The 27,494-nt window shown below is 34.3% G+C and overlaps 1 protein-coding gene across 6 annotated transcripts in view; it reads left to right on the top strand.

Moving 5' to 3' along the window:
- Positions 1–27,494, top strand: part of CSMD3 (CUB and Sushi multiple domains 3) — a 1,263,431-nt gene that overhangs the window by 122,083 nt on the left and 1,113,854 nt on the right. For all 6 annotated transcript variants that reach the window (XM_058698868.1, XM_058698869.1, XM_058698867.1 and 3 more), the window contains exon 2: positions 18,180–18,402. In XM_058698868.1, the coding sequence (XP_058554851.1) occupies positions 18,180–18,402 (223 nt within the window). The remainder of the gene's footprint in view (positions 1–18,179; positions 18,403–27,494) is intronic.

Here is a 27,494-nt window from a genome sequence, read left to right as displayed (position 1 = left end):
GCAGTCTCTCATATGATACAATATCCTGTCTAGGAGGTTGCATAATTTTGCTCAGATTCTTTTTTAGTTTCCATTTCTGTACCAATATTATGTTCACTTATTAATATGTTGCTATTTTCTTTTAATATATCAGAATAGATCTATTAGCTTTTAAATAAAGTTTTAAGTAACAGCTTTACTTGCTTTTAAACAGCTTTAAGAAATAGCTGCTTTAGAATCATTATTGCTAAATCAAATATTAGATTATCATGAATTAATTTTTTTCTTTCCTCTATTTCCTCCTCCTCCTCTTCCATTTCCTCCTCTGTTTCTTCTTCTTTAGCTGTGGACTGCATTTCCTGCTTATTTCGATCCCCCAAATTTTTGATTAATTTTGGACATTAGGGAGATTATGCCTTAGAGACACTGGATTCTTGATTTGGAAAGGATTTGAATTATTTTCTTATCACCCTAAACATGGGTAGTTTTGATTTAATACCTTGTGAATGGAGATCTATGGAAAGCTCAAAGTGTTTGGCTAGCCCTGTAGTTCGGCAGGACACAGCTTCCAAACTTTATTTCCCAGCGAATCTTGTCAGAGTTTGCCTTTAGGCTTTATAGAGGTAAGGCTAGGGTAGATGTCTGTATCTAATGTCCATAGCATGGGTTCACACTGCCAGTACTCCCGGTGTCCCAGTTGGATGTTAGAGATGTTAACAACAGGTTGATCAGATCTTGCTACGACAGAAAGGCAAGCACTCTAATAATCTGCTATGCTGTTCTTCCCTGATACTGCTCAGCCACTACCTTCTCTGGTCCAGCAATAAAGCACAGAGAGGTTATCTAACGATCTTTGGGTGGTCTTATTCTGTATGTACTCTATAGAACTGCCCTCAACCATAAATTTATAGTGAATTTGCAAACAGACTGTCCAGAGAGTTTGCACCCCCTCTGTCCAATTCTGTCTTTCCCATGCCTCATCACACAAATTCTAGTTGCTCTATTTGCCAACTCTGAAATCTGCCTCCTTACAGTACTTTGTAAAAACTCCAATTCTCTCTACCATATTGGAAAATTGTTCCCAGCAGTGAGTTGGTAGGGCTCTAGTCCTGAAGATACCAAAGGAAAACACACACACACAACAACAACAACAACACCCCACATTGTTCTTGGAATATAGGGAATGTACTAATGTAAAAAGAGAGCTTCTTCCAAGGAGATATAACTATAAAAAGCGCCACTACCAGTACTCAGTTATCAAGTATGTAAGGGCAATGACTACAATGACCTATCTCTTCTTCTGAACTGTCATCTCCTGCTGGCACATTGTCAAAATCAAATGGAAGCAGGAGGGTTGGAGGGCAAGAGCTGGAGATGCAATCTATGACCAGGCTCTTAAGACAAAGAGTGGTATAGGGGAAGTGGTAAAGAGATTTGAGTAGAATAAAAGAACAATTAGCATACAGACATTTCTGAATTCAGGGCAATAAATCATTTCAAATTTATAATGGAAATATAATTATTCACATAGTTATGTAATCATTGTGTGTGTAATCACTGCAAAAATTATGTAAGAAAATCTTATTACCTTGAACAATAGCACTGTGTGCATATGTATATGTATAAATATATAACTTAATGTTATTGAAAGGAATATAAACTGATATTTATGTAGATTTTGCAAATATTCTAGAGCTGGAATAAGTTTGAGGATTTTGAAGAAGGTGGATTTAAAGTTAGGTAGGCATAGCTGGTATAGTTTTTACAAGGTGAAATAATAGTCATCTTTTCTAATTTTCTGGTGGTTACATATGTACTACTGCTAATCCTCACAGGAATTCTCTAAGCTGGGTATTATTATCATTCTTAATTTATAGGACAGGACATTGAGTCTCAGAAAGACTAAATTCCACAAGATCACATAGCTGTTAAGTGATAAAGGCCAATTATCTGTATATCCAAAGTTTACTTTCTTAACAGTACTGAGTGTGAAAGGCAATAAAGATAGTGAAATGAATGATGTGGGAGACATTTCACTTAAGGAGGAAAGGAATCATATAAACTAAAAGTCAATATTAAAATGTAATCAGAAGATTTATGGAACAATGTGGACAGAACGGGTCTATATGAAGTTTTTGGATTATTCAATGCATTGGAATTGTTCCAAAAGCATTAAGTTGAGACAACATATGATTCATAGGATATTATTACTTATAATTAATATCCATTTTAGTGCCTAAAGTTCATAAGACAATTAAGGTATTAGTAACAGGAAAATATGATGAAAAGCATCATATTAATGGACTATTTTTTTAAACTTTCCTTCAGTCCAAAGGAAAAAAGGTATAATGCATATACCATTAGAGGTAGAATGTGACATCTGTGGCCAATGTCTAATAAAACCCAGTCTCTGTAAGCTTAAACTGACAATACTAATAATCTTAACATGATATCTTATCTGACTATAATGCTTGATAACTAAAGTTATCCTTGCTCTTCAATATTTTTGTGCTAATCAGATCAATTTAAAAGTCATTTATATTATAATTTCATTGGAATTTTTTCCTGACCCTAACTTTAAAATAATGTCCTGATGAACTCTTTAGAAGTCCACATGATGATTTAGAAATAATTCAGTTTTCATGATTTTCAGTGGGAATATTCACTTACAGTAGTAACTCTTTGCTTTTGAAAATGCATCAGTCAGGGGCGCCTGGGTGGCGCAGTCGGTTAAGCGTCCGACTTCAGCCAGGTCACGATCTCGCGGTCTGTGAGTTCGAGCCCCGCGTCAGGCTCTGGGCTGATGGCTCGGAGCCTGGAGCCTGTTTCCGATTCTGTGTCTCCCTCTCTCTCTGCCCCTCCCCCGTTCATGCTCTGTCTCTCTCTGTCCCAAAAATAAATAAAAAAATGTTGAAAAAAAAAAAAATTTAAAAAAAAAAAAAAAAAGAAAATGCATCAGTCATGTACTGAAGCTAGGAAGCAACAGGAGACCATTGATTTCCTCACTTTGACATTACAGGCTAATGTTTACATGAAACCTGATAATATTTGTCTAAGACAATTTCATTTGCCTGATTAATACAGTTTCCTTCATTGCTTATATCTAATTTCAAGAGGCATATTCTGTCTCTAAATGTTCTTTTATCACTGATTCATTTATCCCATTTTTCTTCTTGATGTTTTTCCTTTAGAATCTTTCAAATACTACTGGAAATACTTTGGCTACTTCACAAGTCTGATAGTTCCATTATTATGGAAAATGGTGAATACTCTAGATAATCCCATACTAACTGGACAAATGAACACATGGATGTTACAATATAAAAGTCCAAAGGACACAGGAAAGCAAAATTACATATTTCTTTCTTACCGTCAAGAATCAAATGAATCGGGGCGCCTGGGTGGCGTAGTCGGTTAAGCGTCCGACTTCAGCCAGGTCACGATCTCGCGGTCCGTGAGTTCGAGCCCCGCGTCAGGCTCTGGGCTGATGGCTCGGAGCCTGGAGCCTGTTTCCGATTCTGTGTCTCCCTCTCTCTCTCCCCCTCCCCCGTTCATGCTCTGTCTCTCTCTGTCCCAAAAATAAATTTAAAAACGTTGAAAAAAAATTAAAAAAAGAAAAAAAGAATCAAATGAATGGATATTTTGGATATGTACATAATTGGGTATTTTGAATAGCAAAATTTGGAATGTAACCGCCATCTACAACATACTGGTGATTGATACACTTTAGAAACTATGCCTTGGAGAATCTCATACTTTACCTTAAAGTATATATTTATCTGGTATTAGCAAAAATCTAAAATAAAATGAAATGTCAAATAACAAGTTTGATTCATTGAAAAACTGACTTAGATTTGAATATTTCTTTATTTTCCCTGTTCCCTAAATTTTAGATAGCTTTCCAAGGACTCCTTTTATAGTACTTATCATATATGTTTGTAAATTATTTATTTATGTTTATTTTTACCATTAGCTTCTAAAGCTTAAGATGTGAAACAGTGTTATAAAGTTCTTGTGAAAATCTAATGCCCACTATAGTGTTTGGCACCTAGTCCATGTTCAATGAATAGTACCTTAAACTATTGATTTCTCTGTTGTTTCTGTCCAAACAAAATTGTTTTTGTCCAAACAAAACTGTGATTTGTTGCCCGAACAACACTAATTTGTTTTTGTCCAAACAAAACAGTTGATTATTGTAATATAGTTTTGACATAGGGATTTAGAATGAAAAATCATGTTGGTTGAAAGGATGTTGACACAGTAGTTGTGTGACAGAGAATAAAGACGAATAAGTTATAATTAATGGTAAAGCATCACAAAACAACTTCTACTCCTAACTCTGGTGGAATAGCTTGTATTATAACAAACATCTCATCAAAAACGATTATAAAAAAATTATATAAAACTCAAAAATAAGTCAAGCACACAAAAAGTATTTGTTTCTAGAATTAAGTTAGTACTAGAGGGGCGCCTGGTGGTTCAGTAGGTTAACCAATTGGCTCTTAGTTTCAGCTCCGGTCATGATATCAGGATTCACAGGTTCAAGCCCTGCCTCAGGTTCCATGCTGACAGCATGGGGCCTTCTTGGGATTGTCTCTCTCTCTCTCTCTCTCTCTGACCCTCTCTTTCACTCTCTCTCTCTCTCAAAAACAAATTAACTTTTAAATACATACATACATAAATACTGCAGAAAATTATTCATGTAAAAGAAAAATAAACCTAGAAGAAAAGACTGAAATGATGAAAAAAAGTAAATATGTAAGTAAATGTAAATGAATGTTGACTGATTAAGACCCTAAAATTGTCTTTTGGGTGTTTATAATATATGTATAATTAAAGTCTACAAAAATAATAGTGAAAATATCAAGGGATGGGGGGAGTTATAATGTTCTATTGTCCTTGCATTGTGATAAGAAAGTGATAAGGGTACTAATTTATAATGTACTCTAATAATTAAGGATACACATTATGTTCTCTAGGGTTACTGCTAACAATATAAAATTGAGCTAATACAGAGAAAAAATAATAGAAATACTTCATTAATATAAAAGAAGGCAAAAAGGGAGAATAAAAGGGACAAATAATAAAAGATGGAACAAACAGAAAACAAACACATAAATAATTATAGGAAATTAAAAAATAATGACTCCCATTTAGAAGTAAGACAATCACATACGTTTAAAAAACTCAAACCCTAAATGCTATTTATAAGAAATCCATCTAGACTGTAATACTGTAATAATTGTAAGTGTAGACACTAATGTATAAATAACTGAATGCATCCATACTAATGTTAGATGAAGTAGACTTTGTGACACGACCATTGGTGGGTCGAGAGAAAATCATTTCATAATGGTAGACAGGTAAATGCACTGGGATCACATTATCAAAAAGTAAAATAGAGGTTAAAAACAGAAAGTAAATTCATGAGAGTAATAGAGATGTCAGTAACAAAAATTTGACACAATTGGCATACATTCACCCAATAAATGAAGAATACTCATCCATTACAAGTCTACAAAGAAATTTACCAATAACAGGTTATATTTTCTTCCTTTAAGAGAGGCAGACATTTCAGCATTAACATTTGATATTCTGAGATAAAAGCTGTCCTCCTACTCTGAAAATAATAAATTTTTTTCATGTGTTTTAATAGTTAAATTATGTAATGGAGCATCATGGCTAAAGATGATAATTGTAGTAATAAATAAGAGGAAGAGGAAAAGAAAAGAAGTACTAACACATAATATTAACTATGCTTAAAATATGTTTTAAAGAGATTTGCAGTTGTTAACATGCTTAATCTTTAAAACAATTCCTCATTATCCCACTTTATAATTAAAAGAAACTGACACACAATAAGATTAAGTAATTTGCACAAAAGGGATGCTAAACTGTGAAATCAGGATGTCTAGCTTCAGAATCTAAGACTCCCTGAAAACTGGAATTTTCAATGAAAGTATAAATTACATTTTAAAATTTAATTGAAGAGACAGATACAGACAAGAAAATCTCAATAAATTCATATTTTAGAGAATGTATAATAAAAATACAGTGATATTGTAGAGAAATAAAACAGGTTGCAAATTTTTAATTTTTTAATAAATCTTTCAAACTTTCATATCTCTACTGTAATAATATTGCATAGACACTACCCAAACCAAAAGGCTGTATCAATGGTTGATAATCATATAACCTAAAATTTTTTTGTTTATTTTTGAGAGAAACAGAGAGAGAGAGAGAGAGAGAGAGAGAGCGTGCACAAGTGGGGGAAGGGCAGAGAGAGAGGGAGACACAGAATCCGAAGCAGGCTCCAAGGCTCTGAGCTGTCAGCACAGAGCCCGATGCAGGGCTCGAACCCATGAACCGTGAAATCATAACCTAAGCCAAAGGCAGACACAACTGACTGAGCCACCCAGGTGCCCAGATAATCATATAACTTAAAATAAAATTATTTTTACTATAATTAAATATACTTTTCAATAATATGAATTTTATTTATTTTTAATTTTTTGAATATAGCTGGCACACAGTGTTATATTAGTTTCACGTGTACTCTATATGTACTCTATATGTTATGCTAACGCTCACCACAAGTGCAGCTACCATTTGTCACCATATGTCGCTATTACAATAACATTGACTATATGTGTACTCTATATGTACTCTATATGTTATGCTAACGCTCACCACAAGTGCAGCTACCATTTGTCACCATATGTCGCTATTACAATAACATTGACTATATTCCCTACGTAGTACCTTTTATTATTAAGTTGTTTAGTTATTATTTATTTAGTCTATAACTGGAAGCCTCTATCTCCCACTCCACCATTTTGCCCATCCCTCAACCCCCTCCCTTCTGGCAACCATCAATTTGCTCTCTGTATTTACAGGCCTGATTCTACTTTTTTGTTTGTTTATTCATTTATTTTGGTTTTTAGATTCCTCACATGAGTGAAATACTATGGTGTTTGTCTTTCTCAGTCTGATTTATTTCACTTAGCATAATACCCTCTAGGTGTCACTATTTGTAGATGACATGGTGTACATGGAAAACCCTAAAGACTCCACCAAAAAACTATTGGAAGTAATAAATGAATTCAGTGAAATTGCAGGACACAAAATTCATACCCAGAAATCAGTAGTGTTTCTATAAACTAATGATAAAGTAGCACAAAGAGAAATTAAGAAAACAATTTTATTTACAATTGCATCAAAAAGAATACAATACCTACGAATAAAGTTATCCAGGGAAATGAAAGACCTGTACTATGAAAGCCATAAAATATTAATGAAAGAAATTGAAGATGACACAAGTGATGGGAAAGATATTCCATGCTCATAGATTGAAAGAATCTATAAAATGTCTATACTAACCAAAGCAATCTACAAATTCAAAGAATTCCATATCAAAATGCCAATAGCATTTTTTCATAGAACTAGAACAAACAATACTGAAATTTGTATGGAACCACGAAAGAAAGATCCCAAATAGCCAAAGAAACCTTGAGAAAGAAAAACAAAGCTGGAGGTATCACAATTCGAGATTTAAAGATACATTACAAAGCTCTAATCAAAACAGATTAGACACAAAATAGATTAGGCACAAAAATAAACACATAGATCAGTGGAACAGAATAGAGTGTCAAACAACAAACCCACACTTATACTGTCAACTAATTTATGACAAAGGAGGCAAGAATATACAGTGGAGAAAAGACAGTCTCTTCAATAAACTGGGAAACTCTAGGAAAACTGGACAGCTACATGCAAAAAAAAAAAAAAAAAAGAATCTGGACCACCTTCTAACCACATTCACAAAAATAAACTCAAAATGGATTAAACACCTAAATGTAAGACTTGTAAGTATAAAAATCTTAGAAGGAAACACAGGCAGTAATTTCTCTGACATTAGCCGCAGCAACATTTTCTACACATTTCCTAAGGCAAGGGAAACAAAAGCGAAAATAAACTATTGGGACTACTACATGAATATAAAAATCTTCTGCACAGTAGAGGAAAACATCAACAAAACAAAAAGGCCATGTACTGAGTGGGAGAAGACATTTGCAAATGATATATCCAATAAGAGATTAATATCCAAAAATGTAAAGGACTTAATCAATTTAGCACCAAAAAATAATCTGATTTAAAAATGGGCAGAGGACCTGAGTAGACATTTTTCCAAGTAAGACAACCAGATGGCCAATAGACACATGAAAAGATGCTCAACGTTACTCATCAACGGGGGAATGCAAATCAAAACCACCTCAATGAGATATCATCTTACACCTGTCAGAATGGCTTAACAAAGAGAGAAAGAGAGAGAGACAAGAAATAATAAGTGTTGGTAAGGATGTGGCGAAAAGGGAATCGTTGTGCACTGTTGCTGAGAATGTAAATTGATACAGCCACTGTGGAAAACAGTATGGAGATGTCTCAAAATTTTAAAAATAGAAACACTGTATGATCCAGTAATTCCACAACTGGAATTTACTCAAAGAAAACCAAAACACTAATTCTTATCCACCCCTACATTTATTGCAGCATTATCTGCAATAACCAAGTTATGGAAGCAACCTATGGAAAAGTAAGATACACACACACACACACACACACACTCACACACACAGGAATATTGTGCAGCCATGAAAATGATGTGGTCTTGCCAGTTAAACACATTTTAAATATTTGTTACATCTATTGTTGTCCTTTGCTGTATCTAAAAAAAGTTGGTTCTTTCGATCTCCCAATTCATTTGAACATGTGCCATATATTATACACCTTCCAAGAGAAAACAGTGAAAGGAAGTACATGTGGAAGAATAAAATGATAATCATAGAGTTTAGAAAAAGAGAGAACAATTGCATAAAGTGATCCTCTCTGTTTGTAATGGCTTGACCTTGATATTAAAGGATCTGGATTTCCACACCCACCTCATAGAACAGGGTTCTTCACTGCTTCCTGCTGGGGTGGTGCAGGTAAAGGGGAGGTAGAGGGGAGGTAAAGGGGAGGTAAAGGGGAGGACTAGGGTAGGTAAGGAAGTTCAGCATCACGTATTTATACTACTACTACTCCCTTAGTTATTAATGGGCAGATCAGAAAATAGATTTCTCTTTCCAGCAGATTGTACTGAGGTACTATCCACAAGCACTTTCCTAGCTGGGACAGTCTCAGAAGAAGCCAGTTAAAGAGAAGATTTAAATAAGAATCAGAATCTCATAACATAAATGAAATTATCCAGGTTGCAAGAAAAAAAATCTTTTATTTTCCAAAAGCCAACAATATCTCATACTGAATGAAAAAAAGCAATGAATACCAACACCACATGACAGAGATTTTAGAATTATCTGACAAATATTTTAAAGCCGTCACAATAAGGGGCACCTGGGTGGCTCAGTGAGTTAAGCATCTGACTCTTTGTTTCAGCTCAGGTCATTACCTCACAGTTGGTTCCTTGGTTGGAGTCCCACTTCAGGCTCCGCGCTGGCAGTGCAGAGGCTGCTTCAGATTCTATCTGCCCCTCCCCCACTCGCACTGTCTCTGTTTCTCTCAAAATAAATAAATACACTTAAAAAAATAAAGCCACAATAAAAAAATTTAACAAACAATGCAAACAGTTAAAACATAAAAAATTTAAGTGTCAGTAAATAAAAGTCTCAACAAAGAAATAAAACATAAAAAGAAGAGTCAAATAAAAATATCACACACAAAAAGGTACAGTAACCGAAATGAAAAGATCAATGGGTAGGCTCAGAGAATGGAGGGAACAGAGAAAAAACAAAACAAAACAAAACAACAACAACAAAACAAGAAACTGAAGTAGAAAAAATTTACCTAAGCTAAACAACAGAAGGAAAGTAGACTAAAAAAACTAAAAATTAACAGAGTACTAAGGACCTGTGGGAATAAAATAAAGGATCTAGCATGTGTCACTGGAGTCATGAAAGGAGAGAGAATAGGGCTAAGGAAATACTTTAAGGAAATAATGACTGAAAATTTCCCAAATTTGGAAAGAGACATACACCTACAGGTTAAAAAGCTAAGTAAACTCCTAACTGGATAGGCACAAAGAAATTCATACCGTGTACATTATAATTAAACTGAAGACAAACAGGTCTTGTAGGCAGCTAGAGAAAAAGGACACCTTGCCTGTGGGTGAAAGTTAGCAAGGGTAGGAAAGAACTCAAAAGTATCCACTAATGAGATGTAATCAACATTTAGACAAGGTTCTATTCACAACAAAGGAATACACATTTTTTTGCAAATATCCAAGGAACATATATTAAGGTAGATTATATCCTGGGCAATAAAACTTAAATAAATTTGAACTAAAATCATCTAGAGTATGTTCTCTGATCACAATGGAGTCAAACTAGAAATCACTAGCAAACTTAACAGAAAATCCCCAAACATTTGAAAACTAAACAATGTTTGTCTATAATAGCCATGGCTTGAAAAGGAAAATTCAAAGGAAATTTAAAAATACATTAAACTGAAAAAAATGAAAATACAGACATAGCAAAATGTGTGAGATACAGCTAAGGTAGTACTGAGAAACATACTATCAAAGGCATGCATTTGGAAAAGAGAAAAGTCTCAACTTAACAATATATACTCCCATGTTAACAACAAAGAAAAAGAAAAAAGCTAAATTAAGAACAAATGGAAGAAAGTAAACGGTAAAATGAAAGGTGAAAATTTGAAAACAGAGTAGAGAAAGTAATAGAGAAAAAACAAATCAATGAAACAAAATTATTGTTCTTTGAAAAGATCAATGGAATTGGCAAAGCACTGGCAAGACTGACAAAGAAAACATGAGAAAAAACACGAATTATTAATATTAGGAATACAAGAGGGGATATACTACAGACCCTACCGACATCAAAAGGAGAATAAGGGGGGCACCTGGGTGGCTCAGTCGGTTAAGCGGCTGACTTCGGCTCAGGTCATGATCTCACAGTCTGTGGGTTCGAGCCCCGCGTCGGGCTCTGTGCTGACAGCTCAGAGCCTGGAGCCTGCTTCTGATTCTGTGTCTCCCCCTCTCTCTGACCCTCCCCTGTTCATGCTCTGTCTCTGTCTCAAAAATAAATAAATGTTAAAAAAAATTAAAAAAAAAAAAAAGGAGAATAAGGGCATACTATGAACAACTCCACATACATGGATTTGACAACTTAGAATTCACTCATTAAACACAGCTGCCCACCCAGCCATGCATACACGCATACACACACACACACACACACACACACACACACACTCACTCACACACTTCACCTGATATGAAATATTTACTGGTAGTGGGGCAGGTACTAAGTAAGACAGTATTAAAATTTTTAATGTTTAAAATAAAATTAAAAACAGAACTCAAAAAATCAAAAATAGAACTACAATATAATCCAACCATCCCAATTCTGGTATTTATCCAGAATAATTAAAATCAGGATCTCAAAGAGATATTTGCACTCCTATATTCATTGCAACTTTATTCATGGTAGCCAAGAAATGGAAACAATCTGAATTTCCATTGAAGGGTACATGGATACAGAAAATGAGGTATGTATTTACCATGGAAATCAGCTTTTAAAAAAATAAGGAAATCCTGTCATACACTACAACATGGATGAAACTTGAGGACACTTTAAGTGAAATAGTTTAGTCACAGAAGGGCACATACTGCATGTATCTACTTATGTGAGGTATCTTAAATAGTCCAATTCCTGCAGAAGAAAGTAGCATGGTGTAAAGATGGATAAATTAAGATTTATTTTTCACTGGGTATAGTGTTTCGTTCATGCAAGATGAAAAAGTTCTAGAGATCTGCTTGTTGTACAGCATTGTGCTGCAGTTAGCAATACTGTACACTTCAAAATTGATAAGAGGATAGACTTCATATTATGTGTTACTTATCATAATAAAAAAAAAGGTTAATTGCTACCATTAAGTTCTTTACTTTACAAGCTTTATCACACAAATGCTGTGTTTCAATAAAATTGTGAACTCTAGGTGATAAAAAAAAAGTCATTCAATATAATTGGGCACAAGAGCCCAATTGCAGTAGATAAACACAAGTGTGGAAAAAAATGAAAGGTAAACACAAGTGTGTTTCTTGTAATGCCACAGATCTTGGTTAGCATAAAAGAAAACAAAATAAATTTTAAAATATTATAAAATACTGTAGAATCATTATAGTTTCTATCTGTACAAAAAAGATAAAGTATGACATGAAAGAATAACAGGTGAACAGTTTAAAAATATGTATTCTTTTTTTAAAATATAATTTATCATCAAGTTGGCTAACATACAGTGTATACAGCATGCTCTTGGTTTGGGGGGTAGATTCCCGTGATTCATTGCTTACATACAACACCCAGTGCTCATCCCAAGTGCCTTTCTCAAACAAACTCAAAATGGATGAAAGACCTAAACGTGAGACAGGAAACCATCAAAACCCTAGAGGAGAAAACAGGCAACAACCTCTTAGACCTCAGCAGCAGCAATTTCTTGCTCAGCCTGTCTCCAAAGGCAAGGAAAATAAAAGCAAGAATCAACTATTGGTACCTCATCAAGATAAAAGCTTCTGCATTGCAAAGGAAACAATCAACAAAACTAAAAGGCAACCAACTGAGTGGGAAAAGATATTTACAAATGACATATCAGATAAAGGGTTAGTATCCAAAATATAAAAAATTTCTCAAACTCAACACCCAAAAAACAAATAATCCAGTGAAGAAATGGGCAGAAGACATGAATACACATTTTTCTAAAGAAGACATCCAGATGGCCACCAGATATATGAAAAGATGCTCAAAAATCTGTATTCTTAACCAAATTCTTGCTGACTATGTGACCCAAATCATGCAAATTTTAGTTATTTTTCAAGTATAAACTGACTCTTTAAGTGGAAAGTTAAGGTGTGAAAAATACAACATAAGGCATTCAGAATCTGTTGAAGACTGAATCTATAGAATGTTGCAATGTCAATTTTTGAGATGGGTTTTCCATAAACATGTACTGAATTACCTAGATTAAGTTTTGTTTCCATATATTCTCACAGCAGTAAGTTCTTATCCCAATCATAGCACTTACCATATTCTATAATAATAATGATTTGCATTTCCATGCTGTCTCATGTTGCAGTTTGTCCGTTCCTTGAAGACAGGTTAGAATAATGTCCTTTTAATCATTTTATCCCTAAGATATGACATACACGATGAATAGATGAACAGAAGTTGAAGAAATATCATCAAAGCTTCACATGTACTATAAACAGCAAAAAGGAGTTGTGAAATTATGAGAGCAACGAGCTATAATGAATAATCAAAGTAATTTAATTTAGAAATGTATGTAGGAAAGGCAAATATGGATTACCAATGAATAACCAGAGAGCTAAGCAATTGTATCCTAAAATACAACTAAAAATAGTACAGTATCCATTAAAAATAAGTGAAGGATATGGAAAGGTAATTAATAAAAGAATTATGAATGAATGAGAAGCAAAGAACAAGATATTTGATATATAGTTACCAGAAGAAATGCAAATAAAATAATAAGATAAATTTTTTTTGCTTTGTAAAAAATCTAGTGTTGCCAAAATTGAAGCTAGAAGTTGAAAATACTTCATAACCTGGTGATAGCAGTAGAAATTTTCACATTCATGGAGGATAGTTTGGATGCATCTACCTAAATTTAAAATCCAGCACTCCCATTTCTGGAATTCTATCTTAAGTATATATCACACATGTGCACTAGGATATGCATCCAAAGTTGTTCTTTGTGCCTTTGAAACCACAAAGACTAAAGCTGCCAATAAGAGATACATTAAATACATTAAAGTACAGGCATACCATATGCCATATAGCTATGTCATCATTAAGAAAGATTGTAGAAGTATACACGTATACAATATAAGTATACTTATATTCCAGAAGATTATAAGTGATACTGTATAGATATAAACAAAAAGATTCAGAAAATTATGCAGAATATGACTGACTCAATTTGTTATATATATATATGGCATAGAAATATGCATATATCTGCATTTGCCCAGAAATGGTCTAGAAAGATACACACTAAGCTGATTTGGGGGGGGGGGGGTGGAAGGTGGAAATTATAAACATATTGTTGGCAAATGCACTTCATTATTCTGAATCATGTGGTGTTTAATCAAACGTAGAAACAAAAATGAAAATAAAATGAAGAACACAGATAAAAATTAAAAATAGGTGTAATTCTTAATTCGCCTCAAGAAAAGGAAAGGAAAGGAACTGAAATGTATGAATCAGCAGGGACTTGGAGAATTAGTGGACAAAGCTGAGCATGTTATTTCAGGACATATGTCCTTTTTCTAAAACCATCAGGGTTATGGGGCTTGAGAATATATAAAACAGCCCATAGATCAGATTGTAGCTAAAGGGATTCATGCTTGCATTTAGTTATGAAGTTCAAATTGGAAGCTGTTCAGGCAGAAAACTAATAGAAATGGGTGATAGCTAATTAACCTAAGGCTTCAAAGTAATTGCTCTGCAAGAAGCAATTTAGAAGGGACCTTTCCCTCTCTTTTTTTTTTTTTTATTTTTGAAAATCATAAAATGCCCTATTTGACTTTTGGTGCCTGAGCAAAAATATATGTATACACACAAATATTGATTTTTTAAACACGTCTACCTTATCCAACTTCTTTTAAAAGTAAAAAAAAAATCCCAAGAACAGTACTTTGTATCAATACTGAATATCCCAGGTTTAAGACTTAGCCATGAATGGAGATAATCAGAGTAGATTCCTGAAGTAAATATGGGTAGGAGGATAGAGTTATACGGATTAATCCCTCCCTGAGCCTCACCACTAGAAGTCAGTAGAACCAGCTACTCTAAAGCATACTTGTTTGGTAGAGAAGTAGATCCCCTAGCAAAAGCAAGGTGCACTTGTGAAAAGACTGAGGAACGGGGTGCCTAGGTGGCTCAGTCAATTGAATGTCTAACTCTTGATTTCGGATCATCTCATGATCTCATGGTTTGTGGTTTTCAGCCCCATGTTGCTCTGTTCTGACAGCACAGAGCCTGTTTGGCATTCTCTGTCTCCCTTTTTCCGCCCCTCCCCTGCTGACTCTTTCTCTCTCAAAATAAATAAGTAAACATTAAAAAAAAACTCAAGAGAAAAAAAAGTGAGGAATGAATGTACACCATCCCAAATCAGTCCCTGTCTGCCACAATCTACAACTTTGGCTTCCTATCTTTCATGCATGTTTCCTCTTATTTTTCAAAAATATCCAGACCTGTATATCATATACTCTTTCCTTCTCAGAGAGAGGAGCCCCAAATTTCCTGTATTTCTATATACAGTTCCAAATACATACACTTTGGGTACTACAGTGTTCTCTCCCCCAAATTAGCTCAGTATCTTGGACTTACAGCTTCATGGCACATAAGCTTCATGTACAACCCACAGATTTGGAAATGACATCAAAGCAAAGAAGTTCTTATCAGAACTTCTGCAACCATGGATCCAAGCTTTAATCGACTGAAGACTAGTCTAGATTCATTGCTAGCATTGTATAAATTTTAGAGTTAATAGGCCCACAAGCATATGGCCAACTAATCTTCGACAAAGCAGAAAAGAACATCCAATGGAAAAAGGACAGTCTCTTTAACAAATGGTGCTGGGAGAACTGGACAGCAACATGCAGAAGGTTGAAACTAGACCACTTTCTCACACCATTCACAAAAATAAATTCAAAAGGATAAAGGACCTGAATGTGAGACAGGAAGCCATCAAAACCCTAGAGGAGAAAGCAGGAAAAGACCTCTCTGACCTCAGCCGTAGCAATCTCTTACTCAACACATCCCCAAAGGCAAGGGAATTAAAAGCAAAAGTGAATTACTGGGACCTTATGAAGATAAAAAGCTTCTGCACAGCAAAGGAAACAACCAACAAAACTAAAAGGCAACCAACAGAATGGGAAAAGATATTTGCAAATGACATATCGGACAAAGGGCTAGGATCCAAAATCTATAAAGAGATCACCAAACTCCACACCCGAAAAACAAATAACCCAGTGAAGAAATGGGCAGAAAACATGAATAGACACTTCTCTAAAGAAGACATTCGGATGGCCAACAGGCACATGAAAAGATGTTCAACGTCGCTCCTCATCAGGGAAATACAAATCAAAACCACACTCAGCTATCACCTCACGCCAGTCAGAGTGGCCAAAATGAACAAATCAGGAGACTACAGATGCTGGAGAGGATGTGGAGAAACGGGAACCCTCTTGCACTGTTGGTGGGAATGCAAACTGGTGCAGCCGCTCTGGAAAACAGTGTGGAGGTTCCTCAGAAAATTAAAAATAGACCTACCCTATGACCCAGGAATAGCACTGCTAGGAATTTACCCAAGGGATACAGGAGTACTGATGCATAGGGGCACTTGTACCCCAATGTTTATAGCAGCACTCTCAACAATAGCCAAATTATGGCAAGAGCCTAAATGTCCATCAACTGATGAATGGATAAAGAAATTGTGGTTTATATACACAATGGAGTACTACAAGGCAATGAGAAAGAACGAAATATGGCCTTTTGTAGCAACGTGGATGGAACTGGAGAGTGTGATGCTAAGTGAAATAAGCCATACAGAGAAAGACAGATACCATATGTTTTCACTCTTATGTGGATCCTGAGAAACTTAACAGAAACCCATGGGGGAGGGGAAGGGAAAAAAAAAAAAGAGGTTAGAGTGGGAGAGAGCCAAAGCATAAGAGACTCTTAAAAACTGAGAAGAAACTGAGGGTTGATGGGGGTTGGGAGGGAGGGGAGGGTGGGTGATGGGTATTGAGGAGGGCACCTTTTGGGATGAGCACTGGGTGTTGTAGGGAAACCAATTTGACAATAAACTTCATATATTGAAAAAAAATAACATATAGAAGTTCATGAAAAAAAATTTTAGAGTTAAACATTACCCAATATGACTACAGACTAGTACATATTCATAATTTCTTGAGAAACATATTCAGTTTTCTAGATGTCTCCAAGAGTCAAGTTGTCAAAAATTTATATCTTCCATAAAATTAGAACTCCTATAGAATTATAGAAGTTTTTAAGATGGCTGCTGTCTGTTGCCCAGGATTCAAATTTTCAATATATTTTCTCCCCAACATTAGGTTTCACTCAGATACGGTTAGCTAAGGACTGTGTTTAAACTTGAGCCAGCTATGCTGGTCAAAGATTGAATGATTACATAGAGTGTTTTTTTAGATCTGAACCATTTATCCTCCTGGTACAAGGGTGGGAAGGATTTTCCTAAGGCACACTGGCTACATGCTAGAGATATGGACAGAAAAAAGTTAGCATGCTGGGGCACCTGGGTGGCTCAGTCGATCAAGTGTCCAACTTTGGCTCAAATCATGATATTGCGGTTCCAGAGTTCAAGCCCCACATCAGGCTCTCTGTTAGCACAAAGCCCGCTGAAGATCCTTTGCCCCCCACTTCTCTGCCCCTCCTCCATTCTCTCTCTCTCAAAAATAAATAAACATTAAAAAAAACTTAGCATGCTACACCAAGAAAAAGTGGAGTTAATTTTTTTTTTTTTTAACGTTTGTTTTTGAGACAGAGAAAGACAGAGCATGAACGGGGGAGGGTCAGAGAGAGGGAGACACAGAATCTGAAACAGGCTCCAGGCTCCGAGCTGTCAGCACAGAGCCCGACGCGGGGCTCGAACTCACGGACTGTGAGATCGTGACCTGAGCCGAAGTCGGCCGCTCAACCGACTGAGCCATCCAGGCGCCCCAAAGTGGAGTTAATTTTTAAGACCCAAAATGCATGCTAAAATCATTAAATTTTTAATGTTGTTTATAGTTTTCTAAAATTAGCCTGGAAACTACTTCAGGGAAGGTATCATGTTCAAGACTTTGTTGGATCATGAAATGGATAATGATGTGTGGAGAATTTTACTTCATTGACTGGTTTATAATTACTAGCCACAAGATGCATGATAAATGGCAAATTTTTTAATATTTTGTTTGTTATGTCTTATCTTTTTAAAAAATAAAATTAGGTAATTCACCTAGCTCTTGCCATTTACAAAATTATGGTAACATAGGTCTTGGAAAAACAAAAGCCTTTTTCAAAATTATCTATCTCCTGAATTGTTTGTGCTTTATATAATATTAATATCTGTTTATTTGTCTTTTGTTGCAGGATTTATTTATACATGTGGTGGAACTTTAAAAGGACTTAATGGCACTATAGAAAGCCCTGGTTTTCCATATGGATATCCAAATGGTGCAAACTGTACATGGGTAATAATAGCAGAAGAACGAAATAGAATACAAATTGTTTTTCAGTCATTTGCTCTAGAAGAAGAATATGACTACTTATCCTTATATGATGGACATCCTCATCCTACAAACTTTAGGACAAGGTTAGTGTGATTTGAATGGAAGAATGGAGGGAAAATATGTTATGGGTAAAATGCTATTTCACACAGGGTGCTTAACATTTGTGGTACAATTGTATGAAAGTCATATTCACTATTTAATTATTGTTAATTTGGAAATACATCATCTCATGAACAAATTAGTTCAGTGTCTCTGACTTCATAATACTATATTAATATTATCTCTCAAAAAAGTGAATGTAAATTGAATTGTGACCTTTTTAGATTAGTTAAAGGTATTTTATTTTTGTTACGTGCTTATTTTCAGGTGTCATTACTTATGGGCATAACTTTTGATAAAAGTGAAAGCATACCATGTAATGTGGCTACCCAATTTTAATATACAATATGCAGAAATACTTAAAAATCAATATTCATATAAAAAGACATTAATTTTATAAAATATGTATGGTTTATAAAATCTAAATATCTGAAAATTCAACCCTTTAATGTCACCAAATGGGAAATTTACATTTGTCCATACAAAGGAAATTATTTATTTATAAGCTACTCAATAAAACAGGTGTGGACATTAGCTGGCACCCTGTCATTTAAGTGATTCTTCAAAATTTCTTTTTGAAAAATAGAGTATCTAAATATGTGAGAAATTTTTGCTGTCTTAGCAAAAACTCCTTTTAAATATAGATCAACTCTAATTCAACCAAGTTCAAACTACCAGATATAACATATCTCATCTAGTCCTAGATTTTAACTAATGTGTGTAATTATGTTTAACTGTAGTAAACTGTTTTTGAACTTCTAATCCAAAATAATCTAAGTCAATAAACTCTAAGATTAAAGAGTCTTTACATACTTGGCTATGTATGCACTCAGAATGATAGTTAAAACTGCCTCAGTTGTTTCAAACAGCATGACTATGCAAAGAAAAGGTCACTAAATTGGTTACTGATGAGGGTTTTGTTTGTTTGCTTTTTTCTATACATCCATTTACTGAGTATTTCCAATTTCTTCTTCCCTTTACACAAAGTCTTTTAATATCTGTTTAAGAATATACAGAAAAGCTGACATGTCTCACAGAGTTATTTCATCATCATGGCCAATATCATTAAAAACGCAATGCCTTCTGTTAATGACACAGCACTGAGTCACAATAGAAAGACAGCACTATGTACACTAGAGAGTGTGTGGGTGAGGCGGGTAGGTATCTGCTGTCATCTATATACATCCAATCAGATTACAGGCTAAAAGAGAGTAACAAAGGTAATTCTTAGAGTTTCCAGCCTGCTAAAATGATGTACATAAAAATAAAATGACAAAGACTTGTGTATATTTTCTTTACAGCAGCAGCATGTAATATGTAATTGGTGTAAATATAAAAAAGAAATGAAGCGCTCAGTGCTATCTGGTAGTTTCTAACTATAAAATCGCTGATAGTATGGTTTGCCTAAGTGTCTATTCTCTCCAGATCCCCTTGAAAATGAGAAAACACATTTTTATTTTATCTCTGCTCCTTTTTTTAAAAGAAATAATTGTGGCCTCTGGGAAGTTAAAAGACCTTGTCAGATGGGGAAAATCAGTTTTTTTCTTCTCATTCATTTTTTCCCAATTTGTAAATGGGAATAATAGCATTTAATTTGCAGAGATTCTATGTGTACTACAATGTAATGAATGCTCTGTAAGTCTAACCCTTAGTATTTATTAAGTACCCGTACCAGACACTACTAAGTATTTTGTATTCATTATTATTATTTAACTTCTCAAACAATGTGGAAAGATTTCTATCATCAATGTTTTACAATTAGCAAAATGAGTCTTACATTACTTGCCCAAGGTTAATTGTTGAAAGTAGCAAGAGGGAGGATCATCACTATAACCCAGAATTGTCTCAGTTCAGAGCTTAAGCTTGTTAAAAAAAGAAACAAAATTCAAATATATAATTCACAAATAATATATATAATTTCCATGGTTTATGTATTGATATAAAGTCTATTTTTCCTTTGACAAAATTTAACAAATAAGATAAATAATAAAAACCAATATTTTTAAACATACATAACATATAAAGATATAAACCAAAAAATAAATTACAAACTTATTCATGGTATTTGTTTTATAGATTCTCCTCTAATATGTACTCTATACCATTTTGCTCACAGTTGGATGCATAATGCATCCACTGGTGTTCATGCTTAAACCTAATGTTACAGCTGATTTTAAATAGCAAGACTAGGGAGAAAAAAACCCAGTGTGTAACCTACAGCATCTTCCAGACTGTTTATATACAATGTCTGCTGTTTGATTAGAAGCTGAAACTGCTGCTGGCAGTTTGATTTATTTTTGTGTCTGTCTGTTTCACTCACGTTTTCTTGCTTTTTGTTTCTCTCCGTTCTCACTTAATACATGCCATTAGGGTATGTCTGCTGTTCTCTATCTTTCGGAAATTGATACTTATATTTTGTTATTTTCCATGAGCTCCAATAGATACTTTGTAATGGTTTGTTATACTTGCCTTGCAATAATGCAGAAAAGATGCTTTGTAGGTCTTGTCATTCTTGCTTGTATAAATAGAGAGGCACATTGGATTTGACAAACACAATTTCATACGTTCAAAATATTATCTAACACTCCAATTTTTGATGATCCTGTTTGTTATCCTGTGAATTTTTAATTTATTAAATAAAAATTGATATTGCAGGCTAAATATAGTACTTGAAGCAACACACCATTAGAGAATTTCTTCATAGGTCTCCATTAAGAGGCTGGTGTATTTGAAACAATTTGGTTTACTTGATGCATGAAAGTAATTCTTAGCTTTCTTTGCTTTTTATGTGAATACCGTATTTTCTAAATAAGAAAATTATGCCAAAAATTTAAAAAATCATTTTAATCCTATGAGATGTATTTATATGTTCAGGGTCATCCTACTTATGCTATTTATGTCCTTATTCAATCTCCCTACATTAAAATACATACACTTCACATGTGACTAGAATTTTTGTTAGCATCAAATTATCAGATGCTTACATTTAATTATACTATAATTCATTTAATTATTCTCCTACTACAAGATATGTTTTTTTTTTCTTTCATAAGTAATTCAGATAACAGCATTAGCTTTAACTGAGATAACAACCTCATATCACCATCCCTAGGTAAAAAGTATTACAGAAAAACAGCATTTTGTTCCAACCTCAGTTGTAGAAAGTGACATGAAGAATGCTGGGACCAGTCAACAGACAACATAGGTCACATTGTCAAAATGCTCCTATTCACACTTTTTATTTTACTGTTAAAAAACAAACTTAAGTTTTGGGATGATTGGATGGCTCAGTGGATTAAGTGCCTGACTCTTAGTTTTGGCTCAGCTTGTGATCTCATGGTTTAGGAGTTCAACCCCACATCGGGCTCTGAACCGAGGAGCCTGCTTGGAATTCTTTCTCTTCCTCTTTCTCAGCCCCTCCTCCTCCTCCTCTCTCTTTCTCTCTTCAAAAATAAATAAACATTAAAAAGTTAAGTTTTAAAAATGCTTAATTTTCTAAATAAATAACTTCTAAAGTCATTGAAAAAAGGAGGTAGTTATCATAAAGTCATAGTCATAGTGTAGAAATGCCCATGACATGAATTTTATCTTCTTAAATTACAAGAATTTTCATGAATGCTAATAATGTTAAAAGTAAAAGGTATATATAATTCAGGTAAGTGTGAACATATAAAAACTCTTACTGGGGAAGGTAGACGGTAAATATAAACAACTGCGGTACAGTAACAGAAATCCAGCTGAGAGGGAGAGGTATATATAGAGATAGATATAATATAGATATAGATATAGGTATAGACAAAGATATATAGGTATAGATATAGTGAAATGATTACCACAATAAGGTTAACACCTCTATCATCTCACATAATTACCGTGTGTGGTGAGAGTATTTATGATTTGTTCTCTTAGCAAATGTCAAGTATATAAATGCACTACTGTTAACTATAATCAACATGATATACATTAGATACCCAGGACTTTTCATCTTATAACTGTTAACTTGTAACATTTGACCAAAATCTTCACATTTTCCCAACCCCCATCCCTGGAAACATTTTACTCTCTTTCTCTGAATTTGGCTTTTTTAGAATTCACATATAAGTGATATTGTATAGTATTACTGGTGGACTTCTCATCCATCCTTGGATGCTTAGGTTGTTTCCACCTCTTAACTATTGTAAACAAAGCTGCAATGAACATGATAATGTAATCTTTTCAAGATAGTGACTTCATTTCCTTTGGACATGTATCTAGAAGTGGAAAATTGGATCACATGGTAGTTCTATTTTGAATTTTTTGAAGAATATCCATGGTGTTTTCCATAGTGGCTGAACAAATTTACATTTCCACCAACAGTGCCCAAGTGTTCCCTTTCTTTGGCATCCTCACTAACACTTGTTATCTCTTGTCTTTTTGATAATAATCATTTCAACAGGTGTGAGGTGATATTTCATTGTAGTTTTGATTTGCATTTCTCTGATCATTTAGTGATATCAAGTAACTTTTCATTTATCTATAGAGCACTGTGTGACTTATTTGACAAATTGTTTATTCAAGTCATCTGCCCATTTTTTTTTGTCCACACACTGCCCAATGAAGGGCTCAAACCCACAAACCCTGAGATCATGACCTTAGCCGAAGTCAAAGGCTCAACAGACTGAGCCACCCAGGCACCCCTCCTCTGACCATTTTTGATCGGATTATTTGGGAATAAGAAAGGGATCTAATTCATTCTTTTGCATATGTTTATCCAGTTTCCCTAGAACAGTTTATTAAAGAGACTATCTTTTCCCCATTGGTTATTTTTGGCTCACTTACCAGTATTACTTGGTTGTGTGTGGGGGTTGGTTTCTTCCTTGACTCTCTAATTCTATTCCATTGGTCTATGTGTCTGTTTTCTGTTTTTTTGTGTGTGTGTTTGTTTTGTTTTTGCCAGTTCCTTATTGTTTTAGTGACTGTAGCTTTGCAAGTTCAAAATCTGGAAGTTTAAGCTTTATTCTTCTTATAGTTCTTACTGGATTGCTTTGGCAATTCAGGGTCTTTTGTGGGTTATACACATTGGAGATTTTTTTTCCTGTTTCTCTGAAAAATGCCATTGGAATTTTGAGAAGGAAGAACTCTGGGTATTATGGACATTTTAATAATACCAATTCTTCTGATCCATGAACAAGGGATAGCTTTCCAATTATTTGTATCTTCTATAATTTTTCTTTTCATCAAAGTTATAGTTTTTGTGTACAGGTATTTCACTTCCTTGGTTAAATTGGTTCCAAAGTATTTTATTGTTTTTGATGCTAGGGTAAAGCTATTGTTTCCTTTATTGCTTTTTCATAGAGTTCATTTTTAGGGTATACATATGCAACTGACTTTTTATTTTGTTATCTGAAACATTACTGAATTAGTTTATTAGTTCTAACAGGGTGATGGGGTCTATAGGATTTTCGGTTTATAAGATCATTATCATATGCAAAGACAGGTTTACATTTTTCTTCCATATTTGGATGCCTTTTATTTATGTTTCTTACCTTATTGCTCTGTCTAGGACTTCCAATATTATATTGAATACAAGTGGTGAGAGTGGACAACCTTGTTTTGTTCACAACTTAGAGGAAAACTTTTCATCATTGAGTATGACATTAGCTGTGGGGTTGTCCTTTATTATTTGAGTTATGTCTATTCTATGTTTATATCTAATTTGTTAATAATGTTTATCATGGAGTACATGTTAAATTTTGTCAAATGGATTTTTCTGTATCTACTGAAATGATTATAAATTTTTATCTTTAATGATATTAATGTGGTGTAACACACTGATTAATTTCTATATATGAAAATACCTTTGCATCCCAGAGATAAATCATGGTGTATAATCCTTTTAATGTGCTTTTGAATTTAGTTTGCTAAATTCCTATTTTGTTGAGATTTTTGCATCTATATTCATATGGGTTATTGGCCTGTAGTTTTCTTTTCTTATGGTATCCTTATCTGGCTTTGATAGCAGAGTAATGGTGGCCTCATAAAATCTGGAAGTGTTCCCTCCTCTTCAAATTTTTGGAAGAGTATAAAAGGTTTTGCTTTAATTCTTAATATGCTTGGTCGATTTCACCAGTGAAACCATCCCGTTATGGGCTTTTATTCAGAAATTTTATTCTAGGTTATCCAATTATTTGGGGAATAATGGTTCATAATAGTTTCTTACAATCTTTAGAATTTCTGTGGTATTGATTATAATGTTTCCTTATTCATTTCTGATTTTATTTGAATTTTTGCTTTTTTTTTCTTAGTCCAACTAAAGTTTTGTCAATTCTGTTTATCTTTTCAGAAAACCTAAGTTTTATTCTAAGTTTTGTTGATCTTTCCTGTTGTGCTTCTAGTCTCTATTTCATTTTTAATGTTTATTTCTTTATTTTGAGAGAGAGAGTGAGTAGAGTTTCAGCAAGGAAGGGGTAGTAGGAGAAGGAGAAGAGAATCCCAAGCAGGCTCCACTCAGCACAGAGCATAATGTGGTACTTGATCCCATGAACCATGTGATCATGACACGAGCTGATATCAAGAGTCAGACGCTCAACCCACTGAGCCACCCAGGAGCCCTTCATTTATTTACCTTATGAAATTTGTTATTTTCTTCCTTCTGATAGTCTTTGGGCTTGCTTTGTTTTTCTTCTTCTACTTCCTTGAGATGTAAATTTAGGTTGTTTATATGAGATCTTCTTTCTTAATGTTGGTATTTGTCACTATGACTTCCTCTTAGAACTGCTTATGCTTTAGCTCATAAGTTTTGGTATACTGTGATTCCATTTTTGTTTGTTTCAAGATTTTTTAAATTTCCCTTTTGATTTCTTCCTGACCCATCAATTTTTCAGGAGTGTGCTACACTTATTTGTAAATTTTCCAGCATTGCTCCTGTTATTGAATTCTAGTTTCATATTATTTTATTTGAAAAACATACTTAATATGATCTTCATGTTTTTTTAATTTATTGACTTGTTTTGTGACTTAACCTATTATCTGTCTTAGAGAATATCTCATGTATGCTTGAGAAGAATGTGTATTCTGCCATTGGATGGAGTGTTCTCTGTATGTCTGGTCGCTCCATTTGATCTAAAGTATAGGTCAAGTCCAGTATTTCCTTAATGTTTTTCTGTCTGAATATCTATTGTTGAAAGTGAGTAATGGAAGTCTCCTACTATTATTGTGTTGTAGTGTATGTCTCCTTTCAGATCTGTTATATTTGCTTAATATATTTAGGTACTCAGAGATTGTGTATATATTTACCATTGTCATATGTTCTTGATGTATTTACTCTTTTATCATTATAAATGACCTTGTTTGCCTCTTACTACAGTTTTGACTTAACCTCCATTTTAATCTAATATAAAAACAGCTAACCTTGGTCTCTTTTGGTTTCCATTCCCAGAGAATACTTTTTTCTATTGCTTCACCTTAAGTTTATGTGTATTTTTAAACTGAGTATATCTGTTGTAGTCAGCATACAGTTGGGTCTTCTTTTTTACACATTCAGCCACTCTATGCCTTGTGCTTTGAGAATTTAATCCATTATTTAAAATAATTGTTGGTAGCTAAGTACTTAGGACTGTTGTTCTGTTAACTGTTACTGACTTTTTTGTAATTCCTTTGATCCTCTCTCTTTTGTCTTCCTTTGTGAATTGAAAATTTTCCATAGTGGTATGTTTTGATTCCCTTCTCTTTATCTTTAGTGTATCAACTGTAGGTTTTTGCTTTCTGATTAATTACTATGTGGCTTACTTAAAATATCTTATACACACAGTAGTGTATTTTAAGCTAATGACAACTTCAGTTGCATATAAACACTCTATCCTTTCAATCCCCTCCCCAGCATTTTATGTTTTTGATGTCACAAGCCCCCCCACCTCCACCCCCCCCAGGCACACACACACAAACCACAGGGAGTAGCAGAGGTGTTAATATTACATATCCATTAACAAATTATTGCAACTATATTTATTTGTAATACTTTGGTCCGTTACCTTTTACTACAGTTAACTCTTAATTAGAGATGAGAATTAAGTCTTTACACTGGTAAAACCATTTTACAATATTAAGGTATTATAAATTTAACTATATACTTACGTTTTGCAGAATGTTGTGCATTTTCGTAATTCTTCATGTTACTAATTAGCATCCTTTCATTTCAGTTTGAAGAACTCTTTTCAGAACTCCTTGTAAGCCAGGTGTAGTGGTAAACATCTCAGGTTTTGTTTCCTTGGGGACATCTTTATGTCCCTTTATCTGAAAGATAACTGCCTAGTATAGTATTCTTGGGTTAGCAGGTTTTTTTGGTTTTGTTTTTGTTCTGTTTTGTTTTCTTTCAGCACTTTGCATTTATCATTCCACTCTCTCCTGGTCTTCAAGACTTCTGCTGTGTAATCTACTGATAGCTTTATGTAGGTATCCTTTAAAAAAATTTTTTTAATGTTTATTTATTTCTGAGACAGGGAGAGACAGAGTATGAGCAGGGGAGGGGCAGAGAGACAGGGAGTCAGAATCCAAAGCAAGCTCCAGGCTCTGAGCTGTCAGCGCAGAGCCAGATGCGGGGCTCGAACTCACGAGCTGCAAGATCATGACCTGAGCCGAAATCGGACGCTTAACTGACTGAGCCACCCAGGCACCCCAATGTGGGTATCCTTTTGTATGAGGATTTTTTTATTTGCTGCTTTAAAATTCCTTTTCTTTGATTTATACAGTTTTATTCTGTGTCTCAGAAAAATGCTGTTTGAGGTTGAAATTTTGAGATTACCTATTAGCTTCATGAACTTGGGTGTCAAAATTTCTCCTCAGATTTGGGAAGTTCTCAGCCAGTACTTCTTTAAATAAGCTATTTCCTTGGGCACCTGAATGGCTCAGTCATTTAAGTGTCCAAGTTCAGCTTAGGTCATGATCTCGTGGTTCATGGGTTCGAGCTCTGTGTTGGACTCTATGCTGACAGTTTCAGAGACTGGAGTCTGCTTCAGATTCTGTGTCTCCCTCTCTCTCTGCCACTCCCCTGCTCGCTCTCTCTCTCTCTCTCTCTCTCTCTCAAAAATAAATAAAACAT

Source organism: Neofelis nebulosa, chromosome 14, assembly GCF_028018385.1.
Source record: "Neofelis nebulosa isolate mNeoNeb1 chromosome 14, mNeoNeb1.pri, whole genome shotgun sequence".
Classification (NCBI taxonomy): domain Eukaryota; kingdom Metazoa; phylum Chordata; class Mammalia; order Carnivora; family Felidae; genus Neofelis; species Neofelis nebulosa.
The sequence above is the reverse complement of the archived record's forward strand: the minus strand, read 5'-3'. Positions and strand labels throughout refer to the sequence as shown.